Here is a 22,852-nt window from a genome sequence, read left to right as displayed (position 1 = left end):
GCTTTTTCTAGTTCTATCTCTATTCATGCTGAACCTATCACATACAACCAAGCCGTAAAACATCATGGTTGGTGTAAAGCCATGAGTTATGAATTATTTGCCTTGGAATAAAATCACACTTGGATTGTCACTAACTTACCTCCCGACAAATTAGCCATTGACTGAAAATATGTTTACAAGACTAAATTCCATGCTAATGGTCCTATTGAGAGATTGAAAGCCAAACTTGTTGCCAAGGGTTTTATATAGAATGTAGGTATTGATTACACAAAGACTTTTTTTCCTGTTGCAAAGCTTGTTATTGTTAAGGTTTTACTCTTTATTGCAGTAATCAAAGGATGGTGTCTTTTATAATTTGACGTCAACAACGCATTTTTCATGGTGACTCGAAAGAAGAAATATATATGCGCAAGCAGTTTGGTTATTCTATAGGCGGCACCAATCAAGTTTGTAAGCTTCTTAAAAGTTATATAAACTCAAGCAAGCCTCCCGCCAATGGTATTCCAAATTTTCTCTTTCTTTCATTGCTTTTGGTTTTACACAACATCGCGATGACCTTAAAATTTTAGTTTGGAAAAAGAATAGATTTTTAGCATCTTATCCTTTGATAAGGAATGGTTTGTTTTAAGGAGTCACCACCTAGTATTATGGTTACTAGGAATCCTAACTGGTCAACAAATATTCTATGATGCGGGATTGGTTACACAAAGGGAAGATATTATCATCCCTTAAACGTTCTACTTGAGGCAGGCTGCATTGCTGATTTTATTATAAATTGCTAATGTTTTGTTGGTTTACGCTACGAAAATTTGCCTGTAATATTCCCGACTCTAGCGCCAGTGAATATTTAACTACGAATATTTTCAACTATGATGTTGGTAAATATTACGTAGCTATAAAAACAAAATAAATTTAAATCAGTTTTTTGTATTCCCGACTCTAGCATTATTGAATAAACAAATAAAATAAATTAATTTTTACGTATACACAAATTTTTTTATTTTTTTATATAGTTAAATAAAAGTAAAATTTAATAAAATAAAATAAATTTATATCAATATTTTTTATCCTCGTGTCTGGCGTTAGTGAATAAACTAATAAATTTATTTTATTTTATTTTTTTGTATGTACATTTTTATTTTTATGTAATTAAATATAATAAAATAAAATAAATTTAAATCAATATTTTTATTCTAACTCTAGTTTATGTTGATGATATAATTGTTGCTAGAAATTATTCATCTTCCATCGCATCCCTTAAATCCTTCCTACACAAACAATTTAAAATCAAAGATCTTGGATGTTTACGCTACTTCTTTAGCCTAGAAGTTGCTAGGTCATCAAAAGGTATTCATTCATGTCAGAAGAAGTATGCTTTAGATATTTTGGCTAATTTAGGAACCTTGGTCAACAAACCCCTCAAGCTGCCTCTTGAGCAGAACTTTAAGCTCAACAAAACTTCTAGAGCTCTTTTATCAGACCCCAGCTCATATTATCGTCTTATTAGACGCCTTTTTTTCCCTCACAATCACTATGCCATATATTTGTTATCCTGTCCAGGTCTTCGGTTAATATATGAATACACCTACCAATATACATCTAGCCACAACTTATCGCGTTCTTCCTTACATTAAATCTACACCTAGACAAGGTATTTTATTACCTTATTCCTGATAGATTCAACTCAAAGCATTATGTGACTCTAATTGGGCTTCCTGCCCTACCCTGACACTAGAAAATTAATCATGGGTTATTGCATATTTCTTGGAGACTCTCTTATTTCTTGGAAATCCAAGAAACAATATGTTGTCTCTTGCTCATTTGTTGAGGCATAATACCATTTTATAGCTTTCACTTGCTCAGAATTAACTTGGCTTCGATATCTCCTTCAAGATCTCTGTATTTCTCATTCTCAAGCTGGTCAACTTTATTGTGATAACCAAACTGCTCTTTACATTGTTGCAAACTCAGTCTTTCATGAATGAACAAAGTATAATGAACTAGATTGCCATCTCATTCATGACAAGATACAAGAAGGTCTCATCACCACTGCTCATATTGCTTCTCAAAGTCAGCTAGCGGATATTTTTACCAAAGCTCTTCCTTCTTCTATTTTACAACAACATCTATCCAACATGAGAATAGTTAATCTCTATTCTCCATCATGTTGGGGGGATATTAGAGACCACATCAATAGCGTGTCATACAGTGTGCACCAAAACAACAAATAAATAGAATGGCTAGCACTACACTAGCAGAATAACAGCAACACAAATATTATAAGCAGCATGCTATGCAACATGAACCAAGTAACAAATAAACAGAATGGCTAGCACCATACCAGTAGCACAAACATGTTGTAACCGAATGAACTACTTGTATATTATTCCTTTTTTGTTTTGCTTAATTAGTTGAGGGCTTTTTATCATAGTTTGTTAGGTAAATTGTATATAAATAATACTATACATTATTATTCTTTTAAGCTGAATATAGAAGAGGTTCTCAAATCCTTCGTGCAAACACTCTCTTTATCTTTTATTTCTTCCTTCAATTTCTTACACATTTTGTGTTGCATAAACCGATTGCGTTTTTTGTTAATCAAATTTCTTGACTGCGCATCTAACCGATAATTAAGAGCAATTTTCTTAATGGATATGCTAGGATGGAACTGAGTAAAGAATGTTGTTCAATGAAGATGAAAAATGCAAACACATAACAAATTTTACATCTATAATTCGAATAAAAGAGACGAAATTTTCTCTATCAATTTGGACAAATTTTCAACCTTATTCTGAGTCCATCTAGTCCTAGCAGCACATGAGCTGAAATGCTGAAATGTTTGTTTTTTTTTTTTGTTGGAAATGCTGAAATGTTATTGCTCACACATACTGTAGGAGAAAATGGGATACTACGTTATATATAACAGCCTTTAGGGGTAATTGGCCGATACTGAAGCAATAGTACCACACTCAACTGGATCTGGGAAAAGGCCCCATGTATGGAACTTAGAATGTAGCAATACAAGCCATACTAAACAGGATTAAAGGTAGACCATATTTAAGAGTTTTTGGTTGTGTACTAATTTATTCTTGGTCAAGGGTCAGGCATGCAAATTTTCAATTAATACGGCGAAAGGTATTCTGAGTGATTATTCCAGTTATTGTCTTTTCTCACCATCAGTGCAACTTTAACGGTCCCATTGCTTATAGTTTTAAGCCAATTTCTTTGCTTCTGCTCGGAACTTTCTTTGTAATTTTCAACACTCTAACCAAATTAAAGCTAGTGCCTAGAGGCTGCTCTCGACATTGAAATGCCCTTGCAATTTTTGACTCGTCTTATTCCCAGCCCCTTTTTCTGGGCTAAATTTCGTAAACGTGCTCAAAATGTTCAGGATGACAAGCTCAGATGCACGTTTAGTCATGTTTTTATTTATCATGCCGTTTACAGTTCTCTCTACCCATACTGGTCCAGACGTCCATCTTAAAACATTTTGCTGCAATAATGCATTGAACTACACTCGCAAGAGTGCATTTGAGAACAACCTCAAGATTGTCCTACAGAGATTGCCTTCCATCACTTCATTAACAGGCTTTAACCACACCTTTTTTGGAGAAGCCTCTGCCAAGGTCTACGGCCAAGCACTTTGCAGAGGTGATGTCAACTCAAGTGCTTGTCGGACTTGTGTGGAGAAAGCAAGCAAGGAAATCTTTCATGATTGCATAAGTCGCGGAGAAGCAATCATATGGTATGAACTTTGCCAAGTTCACTACTCATTTCAGAATATGACTTCCTTGTCTGTCTATGCAGGGAAGTATCTAGACCGTGATTCTAAGGAGAAATCTGTATTAGATCAGGTTCATTTTTTAAAATTTTCGAAGCACTTAATGACTAACCTGTCAAATGAGGCCGCTTTCAATTCTTTCAACATGTTGCAACTGGGAAAATCAACTTTTCCAGGAGCAAAACCATATTTGCTCATGTACAGTGCACTAGGGATATCCGACCACACGAGTGTTTGAAATGCTTGAAGTCCGCTATAACTGATTTGGAAGGATGCTGTTCTTCACGGAAAGGTGGAATGGTTCTTAGTAGGAATTGTAATGTGAGATTTGAGTTGTACCAATTCTACAACGTCTCAAAGCACTTGTCGTCCCCAACTTCAAGAGGTACGTAAACAGAATTTTTACTTGGAGCAAACTAGTAAACTGTAAAAGAGAATTACGTCTTTCATAAATTTCTGTAAGAGAGCATCGTATTTCTACTGTGTACTTTTGAAGATTAAATGTCGTTTGAGGGCAGTTGGAACTACATACAGTCTTTATCTATGGAAAACAGGAAGAAAATGGAAGGCGGGGAAGGTTGCATGTGTTGTCTTCATTCCTATAACGGTGCTTGCAATTGTCATAGGATCTTCCATTGTCTGCCTAAGACATAAAAGAAGAAAAGAAAGAGGTAACGTAAATAGTGATCAGCAGTTTTTCTATAGGCCAAATTGACAGCAGAATTATTATAGGATAGTTTAAATCTCTTATTCTTTGGCAGGCGTGGAAAGAAGTCACCAAGCATTATTACAGGAATTGGCAAACCTTAGAGGCGTCTCAAAAAAAGAAGGCCAGTTCGTAAGTTCTGAGGACCTGCATTTCATGGACTTGGATACTATAAAAGCAGCTACAGGAAACTTCTCCGATTCAAATAAGCTTGGACAAGGTGGGTTTGGCGCTGTTTATAAGGTAAGTTGTAAAGTGGCCTTGTCGCCATGATCTACTGAAATTCAGCCCTGTCCCAACAATTAGCTCCACTCCACTATAAAGATACACAAACCATTCTTTATTCAGTTTTACGATGCTTAAATATTGCTTCAAGGGACAAAATTTATGTTTTTTTTTTTTTAATGTTTTCTCAGGGAGTGTTAACAGATGGAAAGGAAATAGCTGTTAAAAGGTTGTCACGAAATTCATGGCAAGGATTAGCGGAGTTCAAGAATGAAATCAAACTAATTGCAAAACTACAACACCGAAACCTTGTGAAGCTATTAGGATGTGGCATAGAAGGAGAGGAAAAATTGCTCATATATGAGTTCATGCCTAACAAAAGCCTTGATGTCTTTATCTTTGGTCTGTTCCATTCATTTCTTTTGCCATTAAATTCTTGAATTTTAAATTGTCAATAGGCTGAAGTTTCTTCTATTTCCACTTTCAGATGAGGAAAGACGAGAACAGCTTGATTGGGAGACGTGCTACAACATAATTAGTGGCATTGCTAGAGGACTTCTTTATCTTCATGAGGATTCCCGGCTTAGAATCATTCACAGGGATCTGAAAACTAGCAATGTGCTGCTGGACAATGAAATGACTGCCAGGACTTCAGATTTTGGCATGGCCAGAATTTTTGGTGAAAACCAGAACAAGGCTTACACCAGAAGAGTAGTAGGAACAATGTAAGCCCTCTATTCCTACCGTCAATTGTTTTTTTCATGTTTGTTGACAATTTAGGTCCTAAAATCCTATAACTTATAGGAATTTTTACTCGTGAAACAGCGGATATATGGCTCCTGAATACGCAATGGAGGGACTATTTTCAGCGAAATCGGATGTCTTCAGCTTTGGTGTTATACTGCTAGAGATCCTAAGTGCGAAACGAAGTAGTGGCTTTTACCTTACACAACATGGCCAGACACTCTTAACATATGTTTGTGCCATAAACGACTGCAATCAAGATTTCCATTCTATTAATTTTGAACCTCTCATAAAAAATTGAGGCTTTAAAACTATAATTAACGTTATGAAATTTTTTTAATGCAAATTGACAATTTGACAGGCATGGAGATTGTGGAATGAAGGGAGAGAAATGGAATTTGCAGATCCTCTGTTGATGGGAAGGAGCCCATCAATAGAAATTGTGACGTGCATACATATTGGGCTGTTATGTGTGCAGGAAGATCCAGCAGACAGGCCCACAATGTCATTTGTGGTTTTAGCATTGGGAAGTGAACTAATAGACCAAAAAAACCTGCATTTTCCCTGGCTAAATGGGAATTTCCCATTGACAAGTTTTCATCAACAGATCCATCAGTGAATCAAATGACAATTTCGGGCATCTCACCGTGGTGAATGTTAATTAGATTGCCACTATGATTTTGAGTGTGTGGAGAAAGCCTAGTAAACTGGCCAGTTACTTTGTTGCAAAAAGGCCAATATCTCTGAGGAAGCTTAATGAAAACATAATGCTGAGGATTTAGAATTATCTCTATCTTTCCAAACATGAGAAATGAGTAAGCACAATATTGAAATAAATTCTACACCAATTTCATGGTTTCTAAGCGGACTGTTAGTATATGTTAATTACAATAATAATAAAAATATAGATAAAGATAAAGATAATAGTATTCGAGCATTTGAGTATTTGAAAAAATAATATGTATCTAAGAGTTTGATATAATATGAATAAATCTAAGTTTATATTATGTATGCTTGCTTTATCCCCTAAATCATATTGTCTCCTCCCAATTGGAGACTTCATTGCAGCTCCGATGGCGTGATATAAAAAAAAAATCAGAAAAGCAATGAAAATATATAATAAATTAAAAGAATTTAGAGCTACTCTTCCTATTTATCTAGAGTCAAAGCATTATGGATTGAAATAATATAATAAGCAGCCTAACACTCGCCACAGAAAGTTACAAGGTTAGCAAGAGAGGGGTAGTATTGTTTTTTCAATTGGATACATTTGACATTGAATGAATGGTTAATGAAAAAATAGTCACTTCAAATTTTGGTTGGGTTGCTCTGAATGTCAGCCATGCTCATATCCCACGTGCGAACACCTGGCATTGGAGCTGACATGTCCTTGTATTGGGTTAGGTCCGAGCACCAGAGCACAGCCAATAGGTGGCAGCCCCATGAGAATTACTTTCCTGACGTCGACCACAAGGTGAGATGATCTTATAATACGAGGGCGAGTGAGGGAAACTCCGAATACAGGCCTAGATTGTTTGTACAGAGACTTTTAGGGTGCTAAGATCCAAAGTCGAGAGGGAAGCAGCGCTTAGACTACCTTGCCTAGGGCACCCCGCTGAACCTGCACACCACGTGGCGAGACTTGGCGTTTAGACTACCCTACTTATGTGTTGGGTTAAACCCGATGTGACGCTGAAGTCATAAATAATAATATTTTTTAATATTAATATTTTTAATGATAATAAAAATAATAATTTTTGTATCATAAATAATAATATTTTTTATATTAATACTTTAAACTACAATAAAAATAAATATTATTACTTTTAATTATAATAAAAATAAAAATATATATACAACAAATAATAATATTTTTTATATTAATGCTTTGAGCTATAATAGAAATAGTAATATTTATAAAATAAATAATATTATTTTTAATATTAATACATTCAATTATAATAAAAATAATAATATTTATGGCATAAATCAACTATATGGTTTCTTTGATAGTAATAACATGTTGGGTCTGGACGCGACTGTGTCCGTTTCATCTTAGACCTCGATGTGTGCATGTCTAATCTTATGTTGGGTCTGGACGCAACCGTAACCACCTCCATGGTGGACCTAGACACCCACGTTGGGTTTGGACGCGACCAGGTCCACCTCCATGGTGGCCCTGAATGCGTCCACGCCTAATCTTATATTGTGTCTAGACATGATTGCGTCTAACTTTATGTTGGCCCTGGATGTATTCGCTCCCAACCTCACATTGAGTTTGGACATGCTTGCACCCCGAGTTGGCCCTGGACGTGACTGCACTCAACCATCCTTTGACTTAGACACGTCCACACTCAACCCCATGTTGGGCTAGACGTGTTCACATCCAACGCCATGTTGGTTTAGACACGACTACGCCCAATTCCATGTTGGGCTTGGATGCATTTATGCCCAACCCCACATTAATTTTCTTAATATAATAATATGTGTTATAAATATTATTATTTTTTTTATAATTCAAAGTATTCATATCAAAACTATTATTGTTTATATTATAAATATTATTATTTTTGTTATAACTCAAAGTATTGATATAAAAAATATTATTATTTGTGTTGTAATCATCCTTGGAATTCTTAATATAATAATTTATGTGATAAATATTATTATTTTTATTATAATTAATATTATTAATAAAATAATTAAAAAATATTTTAAAAAATATTTTTTATATTATATAATTTTTTTAATATTTTTTATAAAAATAAAAATTGAACCCACGGATATCCAACTAGTTCATTACTATGAATTGATACTTTTAATCCTCTCTCAAGGGTTGGGCTTTTGTCAGAGTTCCAAATATTTGTAGCTCTAATAGTACACCTATGAATCAATGGTCATGAAGCCCGTTTATTTACTTCACATGGGCTTATTTTCCTAAAGCGATTTTTTTCTCTTTTTTCTTTTTTATGGATTATAAAATATTTTTTTATTTATTATAATAAAAGCTAAATAGTATAGAAAAATTATTGCAAATCAAAAAACCTAATAGTAGTTTCATTTTTATTTTTTTTATCTTTTTTTATAAGAAATTTATTTAGTTTTAATTTTTTTTTTATGGTTAATGGATGGTGCTCATGTAATTAAAGAGACATTTATGTTATATTAAAATAACATGAATTTAGCATATTGCAAGCATATAAGCATGATTTTCTTTTTCTCGTCTAAAATGATATAAGTCATGAAGAAATTTTTATCATAGAAAACATGTATATTAGCTCCCATATAAACTCACCATTCATATAAGCCTTGAAGAATATTAATGTCAGAAATCATAACTATAAGTGGCTTTTTGGTAACATTAGCTTGCGCAACATAACCATGTTTTCATAAAGACAAGCACCATGCCTAGGTTTACCACAAACAAAACAAGGTTGCAATTATTTGATGGTGGTTAGGATGTGTTCCATTATTTTTTGCTTGGTTAGAGCGAAAATGGTTTTCATAAGGTTTTTTTTTTATTTTAAAAATTAATGTAGATGTTCAGACCAATTTGTGTGTACTATGACTAATCTCACTAGTCCTGAAGTTAACGACCATGTAAGTCTTCAGTAGTCATCATATGAGCAACCAAGGACTCGAATTTGAGACCACAAGAAAAGTAAATCCTTTAGTCCAAAGTTCTTATCATTTGACTACCACTTAGATGGTTATATAAGTTTTTTTCTTAAAATACTTGTTCTTTGTCCTAAATTTTTCATGGGCTTTTTGCATGTGAGATGGGTTTTCATGTGAAGTGATCTTGGTACCATTTAAACCATTGAGTTCAATAAATTTATCTTGGTTTTTACTTCTTCTTCTACTCTTGAATGGGTAATAAGTTCTTCAATTAAAAACTTCATAATTGTTTTTACCTGAAATCTTTAGCAAAGTCTTTTCAAAATTGAAGCAATTTAAAGATGATGGATGCAACTTGCATTTGTTGATATACTTGTATGTCTTCGTTCCAAATCTCATAAGGTATCATGTGGAATTCATAAACTTGATCAACCACGGGCTTTTCTTTATTTATTTCAAACATGAAAGATCAGCTACAAACATACTTTTTAGAACCAGCTATAATAAATTTCCATACTTCTTCATATATTTAAAATTAAAAAAACAAAATAAACAAATCAAACTCATGGCATTTTTAATTATATTTCAAGCAAAAAAGAAAATCATAAACCAAACATTAGTATACTTTAACACTACACTTTTTAATAGCATGAATGAACAATTGTTTGGGATTTAGTTTCACAACATGAAATGAAATAATAGTTGCTCTATACAAAGCTACAAATAGATGAAAAAGATAAATAATCAAAGTTTTTTTTAAAAAAAAACTACAACTAAGAGTTTTGCCCAAATTTACTTTTCAGTAACTTTGTTATTCCTCTATTGATAGTTTTTCACCATGTACACTCAAATACACCATAGAAAACCTGCAAAACAAATCAAGAAAAAAAATAGATGATTGAATTTCTTAAAAGTTTTAAAAAATGTTTAAAATCTTTTTAAATAAAAATTTAATTATGGTTTTTAATATAAAAATTTATAGTGTAGTAAATCAAAGTTTTTTATAAGTGTAGAAGAGGTGTTGTCATGAGTAAATTTGTGGTGAGGCTTAAGATAAGCTATCCTTATTGGGTAAAGGATAGTGAAGACATTAAAGTGATATCAAATCAAGGCAGTGATAGTCTTTAGAAAACAAAGTAAGTGAATTGTGTCTTTAATTCAATATAAATGTTTCAGAGTTCGTAAATTTATTTTATGGTTAATAAAGTAAAATTAATATTACACAAAACAATTATTAACATTAATACATCTTCATTAAGCCATTTAATTACATAATTTTCAATGCTTTTCCCCCTAAAAAAACTAAATATTAATATGAGTGCTCAAGCTAATGAAATCTTTGATTTTAAAGATAAAGATAATTCCTGGAAAATAGGAACCTTTACACAAATAATTTCTAATATCAAATTGCTTCCGTGATTTTATTTAGTAGGTATATGTATAATGAGCTATAATACCCAATGCCATTATTATATATACGTTTAGCATTTGAAAGTATTTTGATTCACTATTCCAGTCCATGAAAGGCAACAAAAATAGAAGTAGACTAACTAAACTTATACTAACTTTTAGGTTTCCAAAGACATAGGATATATAAAAATGATTGTGTAGACACTTCTTAGTTTTTATACTAGTTGGATGTCCGCCGCGCTGCACGACGGATTCACTTTTTATTTTCATAAAAATTATTGTAAAAATATATATAATATAAAAATTAATATTTTTATTAATATTAATAACAATTGTTTTTTCAAATTTATTAATTATTTTATTAATAATGTTAATTATAATAAAATTTATAACATAAATAATTATATTGAGAATTTCAAGGATGATTACAACATATAATAATATTTTTTAAAATTTATTAATTATTTTATTAATAATGTTAATTATAATAAAATTTATAACATAAATAATATTATTTTTTATTTAAACACTTTGAATTAATCATAAAATATATATATTTATAACACATATTATTATATTAACACAAGTGGTTGGACACAGACATGTCCAAACCCAAGTGTCAGATGGCACCTAGGTTTGCCTCTTTTATTAGAGCCGCTTAAGAGTCAAGTGGCGCTAGAGCTGCCATTGCACCACATGGCGCTGAGGCTGTCATAATCAATCAGGTCTTTACCAAGATTCAAGCATCAAGTGACATTTGGGTTTGCCCCCACGCTTTAGAGCCGCCCAAGCTTTAGATGGTGCTTAAATGTGCCCAAGCCCCACATGGTGCATAGGTCATGGCAAAGGGTCTAATTATCTTAGGTTTGAGGTAAGACCTGATTGCCTTGATTCCAGCATCATATACCCAGCTAAATGGGTATGACATGACTTAATTCTATTGAGTCATGATAAAGGATTCTAAATATTTTAATTTTTACTATAATTAAAAGGATTACAATAAAAAAAATAGTATTATTTGTTTAATTTTTAGCATAATTAAAAGGATTACTATAAAAATAGTATTATTTGTGTTATAAATATTTTTATTTTTATTTTAATTAAAAGTATTAATATAAAAAATAGTTTTATTTGTGTTATAAATATTTCTAGCTTTATTATAATTAAAAGTATCAATATCAAAAATAATTTTATTTGTCTAATGAATAGTATTTGTGTTAAAAAATATTACTATTGTTATTAAAATATAAAATATTTGTATAAAAAATAGTATTATTTGTGTTATAAATATTATTATTTTATTTGTAATTAATAGTATGAATACTAAAAATATTATCAATTGTGGTATAAATAATACTATTTTTATTATAAGTAATAAAATTAGAATGACAATGGGAAGCGCCACTTGGTGCTAGGGCTACTCTTGCGCCACGTGGTGATTGGGCTGCCAAAGCTAATTGGATCTTTTATCAAGATCCAAGCACCAGGTGGCGCTTGGGTCTACCCCTCGCATTGTAGCCACCCGAGCGCTAGGTGGCGCTCAGGTGTGCCCAAATGCCACCTGATGTTGGGGCTTATATAGTTAGTGGGTCTTTTGTCAAGATCCAAGCGCCAGGTGGTGCTGAAGTCTGTTTAACACTTTGGAGTTGTCCAAGTGCTAACTAGCACTCTGGTTTAACCACGTAAGGGTTGGGCAACCTAAGTATTAGGTGTCTATACGTGGGTAGTGCCATCACTGGGCACCCACTTTCTATGACTTATAGTCCTACCAAAACTTGCATCAATCATTTTCTTTTCAACCATCTCTTTAATGGCAAATGAACTCTAGTGAAAAGACAATCTCACCCTTCTCTCGTTACTCCTGCAACTTTTTGTGTTAATGGTTGGGTTATCATTATACTACTTTAATCTATAATGTTTTGTGTCTATAAACAATAACACAGTGATATTAAGGCCTTTTAGTATATTATTTAATGTTGTATATGGATAATAGTCATAGTTTAAATGATGTTACCTTATTTAACATTTATCTATCACTAGTATAACAATCTACAAAACTAAACTTTAATTTTATCAAATATAAGAATCAAACATCCTATTAGCTACCATAAGATAAACATCAAGACTCATGAGCAAATTTTTAAGATATCAAGATATTTAATAATATTTTGTTATGGGTGATCTTAAATGGTTAAAAACAAAAAAACAAAACTCAGGGAAGCATGAAAAAAATACCCAAAACTCCAACAAACTATAGATTTACAAGAGAACCTAAAATAGCACAACAAAGTTAAGGATAAGAAAAAAAATTACCTCCCAAATATTATGCTCATAGTGTGTTTCTCTCCGTAGTTATGCATTTTAATGGGTGTTCAGCTTAAAGCCCATGGTTACTCAGGTTAACTTATTACATCTAGAATATTAATCTAACCCGTTGACAGAAGAATAACATTAAAATCAAAGCTCCTACTGAAATTATTGTGCATGATACAATTTTGTAACAGTATGATAAAGTATTTTTTAATTAAAAATATATTAAAATAATATTTTTTATATTAACTTATTAAAATCATTCAAAAAATCTAAAAATATCAATTTATTTTTTTCTAGGCAAAAAATTTAAAAAGCACTTTAAAATATAGATTTTAATGCAAAAAACAACACTCAAAAAATAAATAATGAATTAGTTTGAAAATAGGACTAGAGTCCAAACAACAATTTAGATGCTTTATGATCATAAAAAAAAATCTTGAGGATTCTCTTTTTCCAACCTGGATGTCCATCTTTAACAAGACCAGTGAGAAGCAGATAATCCCTAAATTCAAAAACCAATCTAAAGATACCACGAAAAAAAAAATTGCCCTCTAAAAGATGTGAATTATTAAATAATTACGAATTACTAAAGTCTATTTAGACATCATCAAAAAGACAAACAATTTCCCAACGTGTAAAACATAAACACAACGAATAATTAATCATATACGCACAACGTGATGATCATAGATACCCATATCCCACGCCACAGCAATTTGAAATTCAAATTAGAAAAATCAACATTGTAAATTTCTTGCCACCATCTAGATGGTTTCATTGGGTTTTAATCAAATTAGAAAAAACTATTATTAGTTTATTTTAATTTAAAATACATATATTAATATATCCATAATGGTACTCTTATTAGTTAATTACCGGTTTGAATCATGCGATCCAACATCACAAAATGAACCATCATTGACCGATAATTTTAATTATAGTTATTAAACTCTATTTTTTTTATATAAAAAAAACCAGTGATTCAGGATATTTGTTGGATGGGGTTGATTTGATACTAAAATACCGGTGACTCAGAATATTATTAGAAATTTATTTATTTTTTGAAAAATGAAACATCAACACTCAAGTAACTTGGGGCGTTGTCTGAACCACAATTCGCGCCGATCTGAAAACTATGTTTGCAAGTGTCAATTCTCTCTCGTAGAAGAAAAAAAACAGGGTACAGAAATTTCAAGGAAACCAGAACAACACGGCAAATGAGACCACGATGATGACCTGCCTGCTGACCAGTACTATCCATGACGCGGTATGAGGAAAGACGTGTGGCCTTTAGCACTTCTGTCGCCATCCAAGTATCTATTGCCAATTTCTCCAACAATTTTCGAGAAATTTGACCCTTCAACGGCTTCTACAATACAATCAATGCGCCATTACTGTTTTCATTGACTTCAGTCCTCATTTTGGCTAAAGCTTTTCCCACTCCATGTCCACTTTAACCTCTTATCTGATAAAATATAACTATGATATTTCCCATATGCGATCTGCAAGCAAGAGAACTTGATCACCGAAACAATGGACTCTCTCAAATTCTCCACAGTCCTACTCTCCTTGCTGAGCCTTGCTATTATCACTCAAGCACAGGATCCCACTTTCCTATATAATAATTGCCCAAACACTACCACCTTCACAAGGAACAGCACTTATCAGGCTAATTTAAATCTCCTCCTATCTTCACTTTCATCAAACGCAACCCGCAACAACATCAATGGATTCTACAACGTCTCTGCAGGACAGGATCCTGATGCAGTCTATGGCATGTTTCTTTGCCGTGGTGATGTTAGCAACAGTGTTTGTCGAAATTGTGTCAATTTTGCTGCCAAAGACGTCCTCGAAAGGTGCCCAATTGAGAAAGTAGCTATGATATGGTTTGATGAGTGTGAATTGCGGTACTCAAATAGAAACATCTTCTCTACCGTGGACCAAGACTTTACCCTATTCATGATGAGTCCAAACAATGTTACAGTCCAACCTGATCGTTTTAACCAGCTAGTAGCAACCACCATAAATGATATAGCTGCTCGGGCTGCATCTGCTCCTTCAGGTGCTAAGAAGTTTGCAGTTCAACAAGTGAACTATACTGGGATCCAGAAATTATACACTCTTGTGCAGTGTACACCAGATCTATCCACTCCAGATTGTAGCCGTTGTCTTGAGGGAGCTATTTCAAAATTAGGCAATTGCTGTAATAGAAAGCAAGGAGGAAGGGTCATATTTCCAAGTTGTAATTTTCGGTATGAACTTTATGAATTTTATAATGCAACGGCAGCAGCTGAGGCTGCACCGCCACCTCCGCCCGTGGCTCTATCTCCTCCTCCAGCTTCAGCTCCAGAGACAAGAAGAAAAGGTAAAGTCGATAATGCCCTTTTCAATTGTCTTGTCGTATATGAGCTTCAAAGTCATTTAAATATTTAAAATTAATAGCAGATGAATGAAAAATTAATTTAAAAAAACTCTTGATTAAGTTGACAAAATTCCAATTAATACCTATCATAGATTTTTTTATTGGTTTATCAAAATAAAATAAAAAATATTCTTTATGAGTTATTTTCCCTTAATTTCATCTTTTCTGTTATTCCAGTTTTGAACACAACGAAAGTAAATTAGTTTTTTTTTTTTTAAGTTAGTTTATGCATCAAAACTAAGTATTATCATTTTTTAATCTTAGGAGAAATTTGCATCTACCGTTATGCACCAATAGGAGAGGAAAACTTATCTTAAAGGGCAAACGGTAAATTAGCTCTTGCGATCACTATTTTTTTTGTTTGTTTTATTGTTTAACATGGGATTAAGAAGTAAGTGCGATTTAATTTGTTTATATCATTTAATATTTTTTTAGTTTGCATGCTAGTTTAATATCTTATATTATTTTGTATGCATACCTATTTTTTTTTATGATGTATTTTGATGTTTAATCTAATCTTGAGGTTTAATTATTAATTAAATTAAATTTAAATAAATTCAAAATTATTTATCTTTGAAAAATTAAAGTAAAATTTAGTTGAAGTTGATTCTTAAAATCGTAAGACAAAAGGTTAAAATTCAATTATTTTGAAATTTTGATTTAATTTATAATTTATATAGAATTTAATTTTAGTTATTTTTATTTGATTAGATCTTTTTTATTATATAGTAGGTTCTATCTCAACGCTTCACCGTGGGGCTAAATTTGTTTTTGAAAAAAATAATGTTCAAATACTAAAAATGGATAAAAAAGATATAAAAAACCGTTTATGATAAATAAATTTAAAACATTAGTTAGGACTAAGCTAACATGAGACATTTCATTAAACTTATAGCCCAAATTATATGATTAAAATAACCCAATTAAAAATAAAAAGAATTATAAAGCCTTTCAAAAATATGTGTTAGCTTTTTGAACCCTTGACTCAAGTCATTAAATTTAAAGCATCAAATCTAGAAAAATCATAAAGTTCTATTTTTAAAAATTAAATATTAAATGATGAAATTAAAAAATAAATTCACAAATGTTTTTTAAAAGATAGCAATTCAAAAAATGAGGATCAAAATCACAATCACTATCATTATTAGTAATAATATTATTTTTATTATTATTATCATCACTACCATTACCACAACTTTTGCTAAAATTATCATTATTAGTAATAATAGTAGCATTATTATTAATATTATTATTATTTTAACAACCATTACCACAATCATTATCGTTATTATTGTTGTTGTTATCACTATCATCACAATAACTATTATTAATATTTTAACTATTATTGCTATTTTTCTTCTTCTTCTCTCTACTACTACTACTTAAAAAAAAAAAAAAACTATGAACTTGATTTGAAGGATAGAATTAAAAACTATAAATTTTTTGTCAAAAGAGCCAAGAAAAACAATAAGAAATCAAAAGAAAAAGGGATCAAATTGAAATTATTATTATCATTGAAAAAAATAATTATAAATTTGAATTGAATGATAAAATTGAAAATCATAAAATCTTTAACAAAAAAGACAAATGAAAAAAATTAAAAATTTAAAGTAGAAGGATCAAATCCAAACACTTTACATATACAAATCAAGCACCAATGGTTAAATTAACAAACAAAACTTCAAAAAAAGAAAAGAAAAGAAAAGAAAATGACAAAAAAAAAATAGCAATCAAAACTTAAAGGTTTAAATCTAAAATAACAATAACAATGAGGACAATATAGTATTTGCTTGGGTAAGAGAGAAAAATGAAGAAAGAAAGAAAGAAAAAGTCACCGGTGATAAACTAGCCACATTTGAAGAATATGCGCCGCCTATAATGGATGAAAAGATAGTGAAGAATAAACTGAAAAGACAAAAGCCTATTTTTGATAGTGGAAAATCATTGTACGCGTCGCCGAAAGTGTGTGGTGGTTCTACCACATGCCAGTAGCTTTTAAAATATAAAATTATTATTATTATGATAAATTACATTACTACCCTCAATCAAACTTACAATTATCAAAAAAACTGAAGCTAAAAGACTCAAACCCTTTACTACAATGAATTCAATATCTTATATCCAAAAGTATATGTGTAATTCTAATGTATATAAAAAAACAAAAATACCTAAATATCCCTACTCGAGACAATTTTTTTTCTTATTATTAGGGGTATTTTGAATATTTTACTTTTTATTAAAACATTGAATAGACATAAATACCCCTAAATAAATTAGTAATGACTAATTTACTTTGTGAAAATACCAAAAAGTCTAAAGACATAATAATTTATAGGAGAGATAAAATGGTCATTATACTATAATGTGAATAGAAAAATGTGAGAAGGACTAGAATGAATCCTCCTTTTGTTTTAGTTTTTGTAATATATATTATTTTTATTTATCAAATAATTTCGAATTATTTGATTGAAAAAAAAACTATACCTGTTACATATTGCACAATAATTTTAATTTAGTTTAAAATCATTTATTGATTTTATGTTTTAAAACTATATAAGATGAGTTTTACTACTTTATTATAATCAAATGAGTAAAAGTTTATTGAATGTTATTCTCACATGAATAGGAATGAGAAAAAAATATTTTACCAATTACCGCAAGACCATTTGGTCACTTCGGTGTTGAGAAATCTAAGAATATTATTTCTGTACGGAGGATTCCACCGACCATCACTTTATTTCTTAGACTCATCCTATAATATAGTAGATTTGTCAATTTGGCTCCTATCTTATTTCTTAGACTCATCCTATAATGTATTAGATTGGGTAAGTTGGCTCTGAGGATCAATTCAATCTAATGTTGGATATCTCTCATCAGTAGCAACTTTTCTAGCATAAACTCTTCAAACTCAACAAGGAATGGTTTCATAGCTTCTGATACATTCAAATTCTGCTCCTGCTTGGTTTCATGTGCTTCTTTCATCTTTGTTATCTTTCTCGAAGTACTTCTCAACCACATTCATAGCTCATTCAAGGAATGGTATTGCTTCGAATACCTGAATCAATAGTTATGGTTCTCTAAAGGAGCAAAATGCATTGCCCTTTCAAATTATCTTCTATAAACTCATTAGCTAGACATTTTATGTCAGATTTAAAAGGGAAAAAAGGTGAGATAATTAACAAGGAATGATATCGATGATGGATGTCAAAGGGTTACAGAGGGTTTAGTTGCTTTTTATAAAGTTGCTTCTCACTTTAGGTTATCATAGTGCGGTAGGCAAATAGCTTTTTGACCAGAAAAATGTTGTTGATTTTTAGAAATAATTTATTCTCGTTTGTTCCTAAAAAAAATATTTCTTCACATATTATGTCGTTGATCCTGACTTCGGTACTTTTGAATATGCTTGTATATGAATGTTAAAAGTAGCGTGAAATTACTGTGCGTTTCTGAACGATGTATATTTCTTTATGCAGGAAAAGGCGGTGTCTCAACAGTTTTAATTATAGCCATTTTGATCCCAGTTATTGTTTCTCTTGTGCTTTTCTGCCTGGTTTTCTGTTTCTTGAGTAGAAGGGCGAAGAGCAGTAAATATTCTGCACAGGAAAATGATGGTAAAAAACTTTGAGAATCATTTCCCCTCTTCTAAATGCAATGTCTTTCTCCGTTTTACACAGTTTCAGAATACCCAATTGATATCTGCTTGGTTGTGCAGTTGGAAATGAGATTACAAACGTGGAGTCATTACAATTCGATTTAAGTTCTATACAAGATGCCACAAACCATTTCTCCGCTGATAACAAGTTAGGTGAAGGTGGATTTGGTGAGGTTTACAAGGTAAGCAAGCGATTTGTAATGCATTTAAAGTTTGAAGAACCCAAAAGATCTTGCATTAGAATTTAAGAAATTTCGCGGTAGTGCTTGTTTAACAATCTTTTCAAGTGCATTCTCAGGGAACACTTCCTAATGGACAAGCAATAGCTGTGAAGAGGCTATCGAAAGGCTCAGGACAAGGTGCAGCGGAATTTAAGAATGAGGTTATCTTGGTAGCTAAGCTTCAACACAGGAATTTAGTGAGATTGTTTGGATTTTGTTTGGAAGGAGATGAAAAAATTCTTGTCTATGAATATGTGCCAAACAAAAGCCTCGACTACTTTTTATTTGGTATGGACTTTCTAATTAAACGCTCATCAATTGCACTTTGATACAAGGAATGCATAAATGCTTGTTCGTTCATTAGTTCTTCTAAATCAGGAGTACTTGCATTTGAACATAATCCTCTATGCTCTGACTGAAATTTTTTTATTTTCATGAATTTGTAGACCCAGAGAAGCAAGGGCTACTGGATTGGTCTAAACGATACAAAATAATAGGAGGAATTGCTCGAGGAATTCTTTATCTACACGAGGACTCTAGGCTAAGAGTTATACATCGTGACCTTAAAGCTAGTAATATTTTGCTTGATGGAGATATGAACGCCAAAGTTTCAGATTTCGGCATGGCTAGGATTTTCGGAGTTGATCAAACTCATGGATGTACCAACAGAATTGTTGGAACATAGTAAGTAAAGATCTAATTCCTATATAATTGTTGACATACTAGTTTCATTTCTTTTTTCCTTTTCTTTTCTAAACATGTCGATCTGTTTCGGTTTTGTAGTGGCTATATGTCTCCAGAATATGCAATGCATGGGCAGTTCTCCGTCAAGTCTGATGCTTATAGCTTCGGTGTCTTAATTCTTGAAATTATATCTGGAAAGAAGAACAGTTCTTTCTATCAAACTGGCGGTGCTGCAGACCTTGCGAGCTATGTGAGTGAAATTTTCTTCCACAACACCACTAATTCCAGACCAGGGATGATAACCTGGAAAAAAAAAACAAGAAGAGCGTAAGGTTATCGAAACTTTTGACCCCTCAATTTTTTTCAGGTATGGAAACATTGGAGAGATGGCACACCTTTGGAAGTGATGGATCCAACTCTGACGGATACATATTCAAGAAATGAGGTAATTAGATGCATCCACATTGGATTGTTATGTGTCCAGGAAGATCCAGCTTCCAGGCCCACAATGGCAACAGTAGTTCTCATGCTCAATAGTTACTCGATTACCTTACCGTTACCTCAAGAGCCTGCATTTTTTCTCCATAGTAGAACAGATCAAGGGTCAATTCCAAGCAAGGAATTTTTTGCAGATAAATCTAAGACCAATTCTGTGCCATATTCTGGCGATGAAGGTTCAATTACGGAAGTATATCCTCGATAGGGAGAGAATGTGCATTATCTCCAAAATAAGCAATGGAAAATATACAAGGTTAGCTTTTTAGTATAAAACACTTCGAATTTGGGAGTTTCATATCATGGAGTTCCAATCATGATTAGTGAGTTTGCTTAAAACTAGCTAGTGCTTGATGTATATTGTAAATAAGCCTCAACTCCAAACTCCAAAGTGTATTAGGATTAATCTTCTAGGAATCATCGTGCACCCCAACTCATACACAAGTGGGCGATATCTATTGGACCTCGAGTTGGCGGGCTCTCTCAAGTAGTTTAACACCCAGAAGTGGGTGGTTACTTATAGATAGCATCCAAGAGCAAGTCTGTGACATAAAATGTATTAAAGGACAATCATGATTAGTGAGTTTGCTTAAAACTCGCTAGTGCTTGATGTAAATAAGCCTCAACTCCAAACTCGAAAGTGGATTAGGATTGATCTTCTAGGCATCATTGTGCACCCCAACTCATACAAAAGTGTGCGATATCTATTGGACCTCGAGTTGGCGGGCTCTCTCAAGTAGTTTAACACCCAGAAGTGGGTGGTTACTTAAAGATCGCATCCAAGAGTAAGTCTGTGACATAAAATGTATCAAAAGAATTTTTTTTTTACTTCAAACTCTACAGTTCAAAGTTTTTGATGTTATTCAGATTAGTACCATATATTTGGTCTCTTGCATTGATAGATGAGTTTTGATCTTTGATCTTTGATCTTCACTAGGTTTCATGTTTGTGACGCGTTTGATCCCATCCAACTACACAGTATTTTAGGAACAAACTACGTATATTTTGATGAACAAATATGGTATTGTAGAACCAGAGACATTAACATTCAAATAGATGAATCCACAAGAGATTTGTTACTGATGGTATTATATAATTCGCATCAATATGATAATAACTTATTTAAGTGAAGCATGTGTTGGAAATGACACAAATACATTATATTAATAACATAATACAAAACATTCCTCAATTCTAACAACTCACTACACTTACTCCCTTTCATGATGACACATCATGCCTTAATTTTTTGGAAAATATCAAATTGATATTTTCTTTTAAAATGTGTTTATGATGATTTTGATATATTTATAATAAAAATAAAATAAGATTTTGATATATTTATATTAAAAATAAAATAGAAATATCATTTTATTATATTTTAATTGAAAAATATTTGTTAAAAGGTATGATACACAGTAATACAAAACACACACTTACAAAATAGGAAATGACCTCTCTTTTATACTTGTTTATATTGGTTTCTCACACCAATTTATCAAAAAATCTAGAATTTTAAATTCTCAAAATACATGTAGTAGTTGGTAGATGCATAAATCATGTGTAGAAAAAGATCTAGAAAGTAGGAGAAAAAACAATCCTGGAGAGATATTTCTAGAGAAATCTTGTCAGTAATCACTTCAACTCTCCCTCTCAACGAATACTCTAATTAAACATTGGTATAGCAATCATGTTTAGTCTTCTTCTGATCACTTCAGATTTTGTGCTGACCGGTCATTTTGGTGAATAAATTTGCAACTTGGCTTTTAATGTCGATGTGATGTAATAGGGTCATAATTTGTTTGGTTGATAAAGATCCTTCATTAACTATATTAACCAAGTATATATTTTCCTGAGCTATCATAGCTAATGTCTTATAATTAGCTTCTATAGTTGATAATGATATAATAAGTTATCCTTGGTGTCCAACATTATTTGCTTTGAACCAAGGTTGAACACATATTTAGTAGCGGACTATCTTATGTTGAAGATTTCGCAGAGTTAGTATCACAATGTTTTATCACCTCTTTCGCACCATGGAACATTAGGAATTGTTAATGGGGTAAACAATATAATATTTGTTAAGGGCACTTTGAACACTGATAAACAGCACATATCTTCACAAAGTTTGATACCTAGCCTAACAACTTGGGCTAATAATAATGTGATGACACAAAGGTTTGCATCTTGTCACACCTAAATTGTCCCTCATAGTGAAACTCATAAATGATGTTCTGATATGTTCCTACATAGAACAATCACCCGCTTACCTACATCCATCAACTAAACATAAATCTACTTGAATGAAGGGTCACCTGAGTAAAGCTCTAAAACAGCATCAAATCTCATCACTTGATCTTGCATAGTGCTAAGTAGGGCAACCCCTGTACTAACAACATCATGTTCTTTGTTGAGGTTGCCTAATTGGTGCCTTAATAAAAAGATGAACTCCCGTAAAAAAGACACTCATTTAGCATGTGGGTGACTGACTCAACATTTGATGCTCATTCATATACTTCAGGGTTTTATGGTCCTATGAATATGAACTCCTTTTGTTCAAAGTAATGACATCCATGTTTAA

The 22,852-nt window shown here is 32.0% G+C and overlaps 1 protein-coding gene and 1 pseudogene across 1 annotated transcript; both read left to right on the top strand.

Moving 5' to 3' along the window:
• Positions 1–3,295: 3,295 nt before the first annotated feature.
• LOC105115076 (putative receptor-like protein kinase At4g00960) lies at positions 3,296–6,273 on the top strand (annotated as a pseudogene).
• A 7,715-nt stretch (positions 6,274–13,988) lies between these two features.
• On the top strand, positions 13,989–21,194 carry LOC105115075 (cysteine-rich receptor-like protein kinase 10). Its single transcript, XM_011011856.1, has 8 exons — positions 13,989–15,162; positions 18,693–18,830; positions 18,932–19,053; positions 19,170–19,380; positions 19,539–19,776; positions 19,876–20,026; positions 20,144–20,838; positions 21,090–21,194. The coding sequence occupies exons 1-7, from the start codon at positions 14,331–14,333 to the stop codon at positions 20,477–20,479; spliced, it is 2,028 nt and encodes a 675-aa protein (XP_011010158.1). The 5' UTR covers positions 13,989–14,330; the 3' UTR covers positions 20,480–20,838; positions 21,090–21,194.
• The last annotated feature ends 1,658 nt before the right edge of the window (positions 21,195–22,852 follow it).

This window comes from Populus euphratica, unplaced genomic scaffold (genome assembly GCF_000495115.2).
Source record: "Populus euphratica unplaced genomic scaffold, PopEup_1.0 scaffold637.1, whole genome shotgun sequence".
NCBI lineage: Eukaryota > Viridiplantae > Streptophyta > Magnoliopsida > Malpighiales > Salicaceae > Populus > Populus euphratica.
Note: the sequence above shows the minus strand (reverse complement) of the source record. Positions and strands in the feature narration are given on the sequence as shown.

What these genes read in the sequence shown, in the direction of transcription:
- LOC105115075 (XM_011011856.1), top strand. Translation starts at nt 14,331, where the DNA reads ATGGACTCTCTCAAATTCTCCACAGTCCTACTCTCCTTGCTGAGCCTT. An exon ending in GATTTGGTGAGGTTTACAAG is followed by an intron (nt 19,054 to 19,169) that starts GTAAGCAAGCGA and finishes GTGCATTCTCAG; the next exon opens with GGAACACTTCCTAATGGACA. An exon ending in CCTCGACTACTTTTTATTTG is followed by an intron (nt 19,381 to 19,538) that starts GTATGGACTTTC and finishes ATGAATTTGTAG; the next exon opens with ACCCAGAGAAGCAAGGGCTA.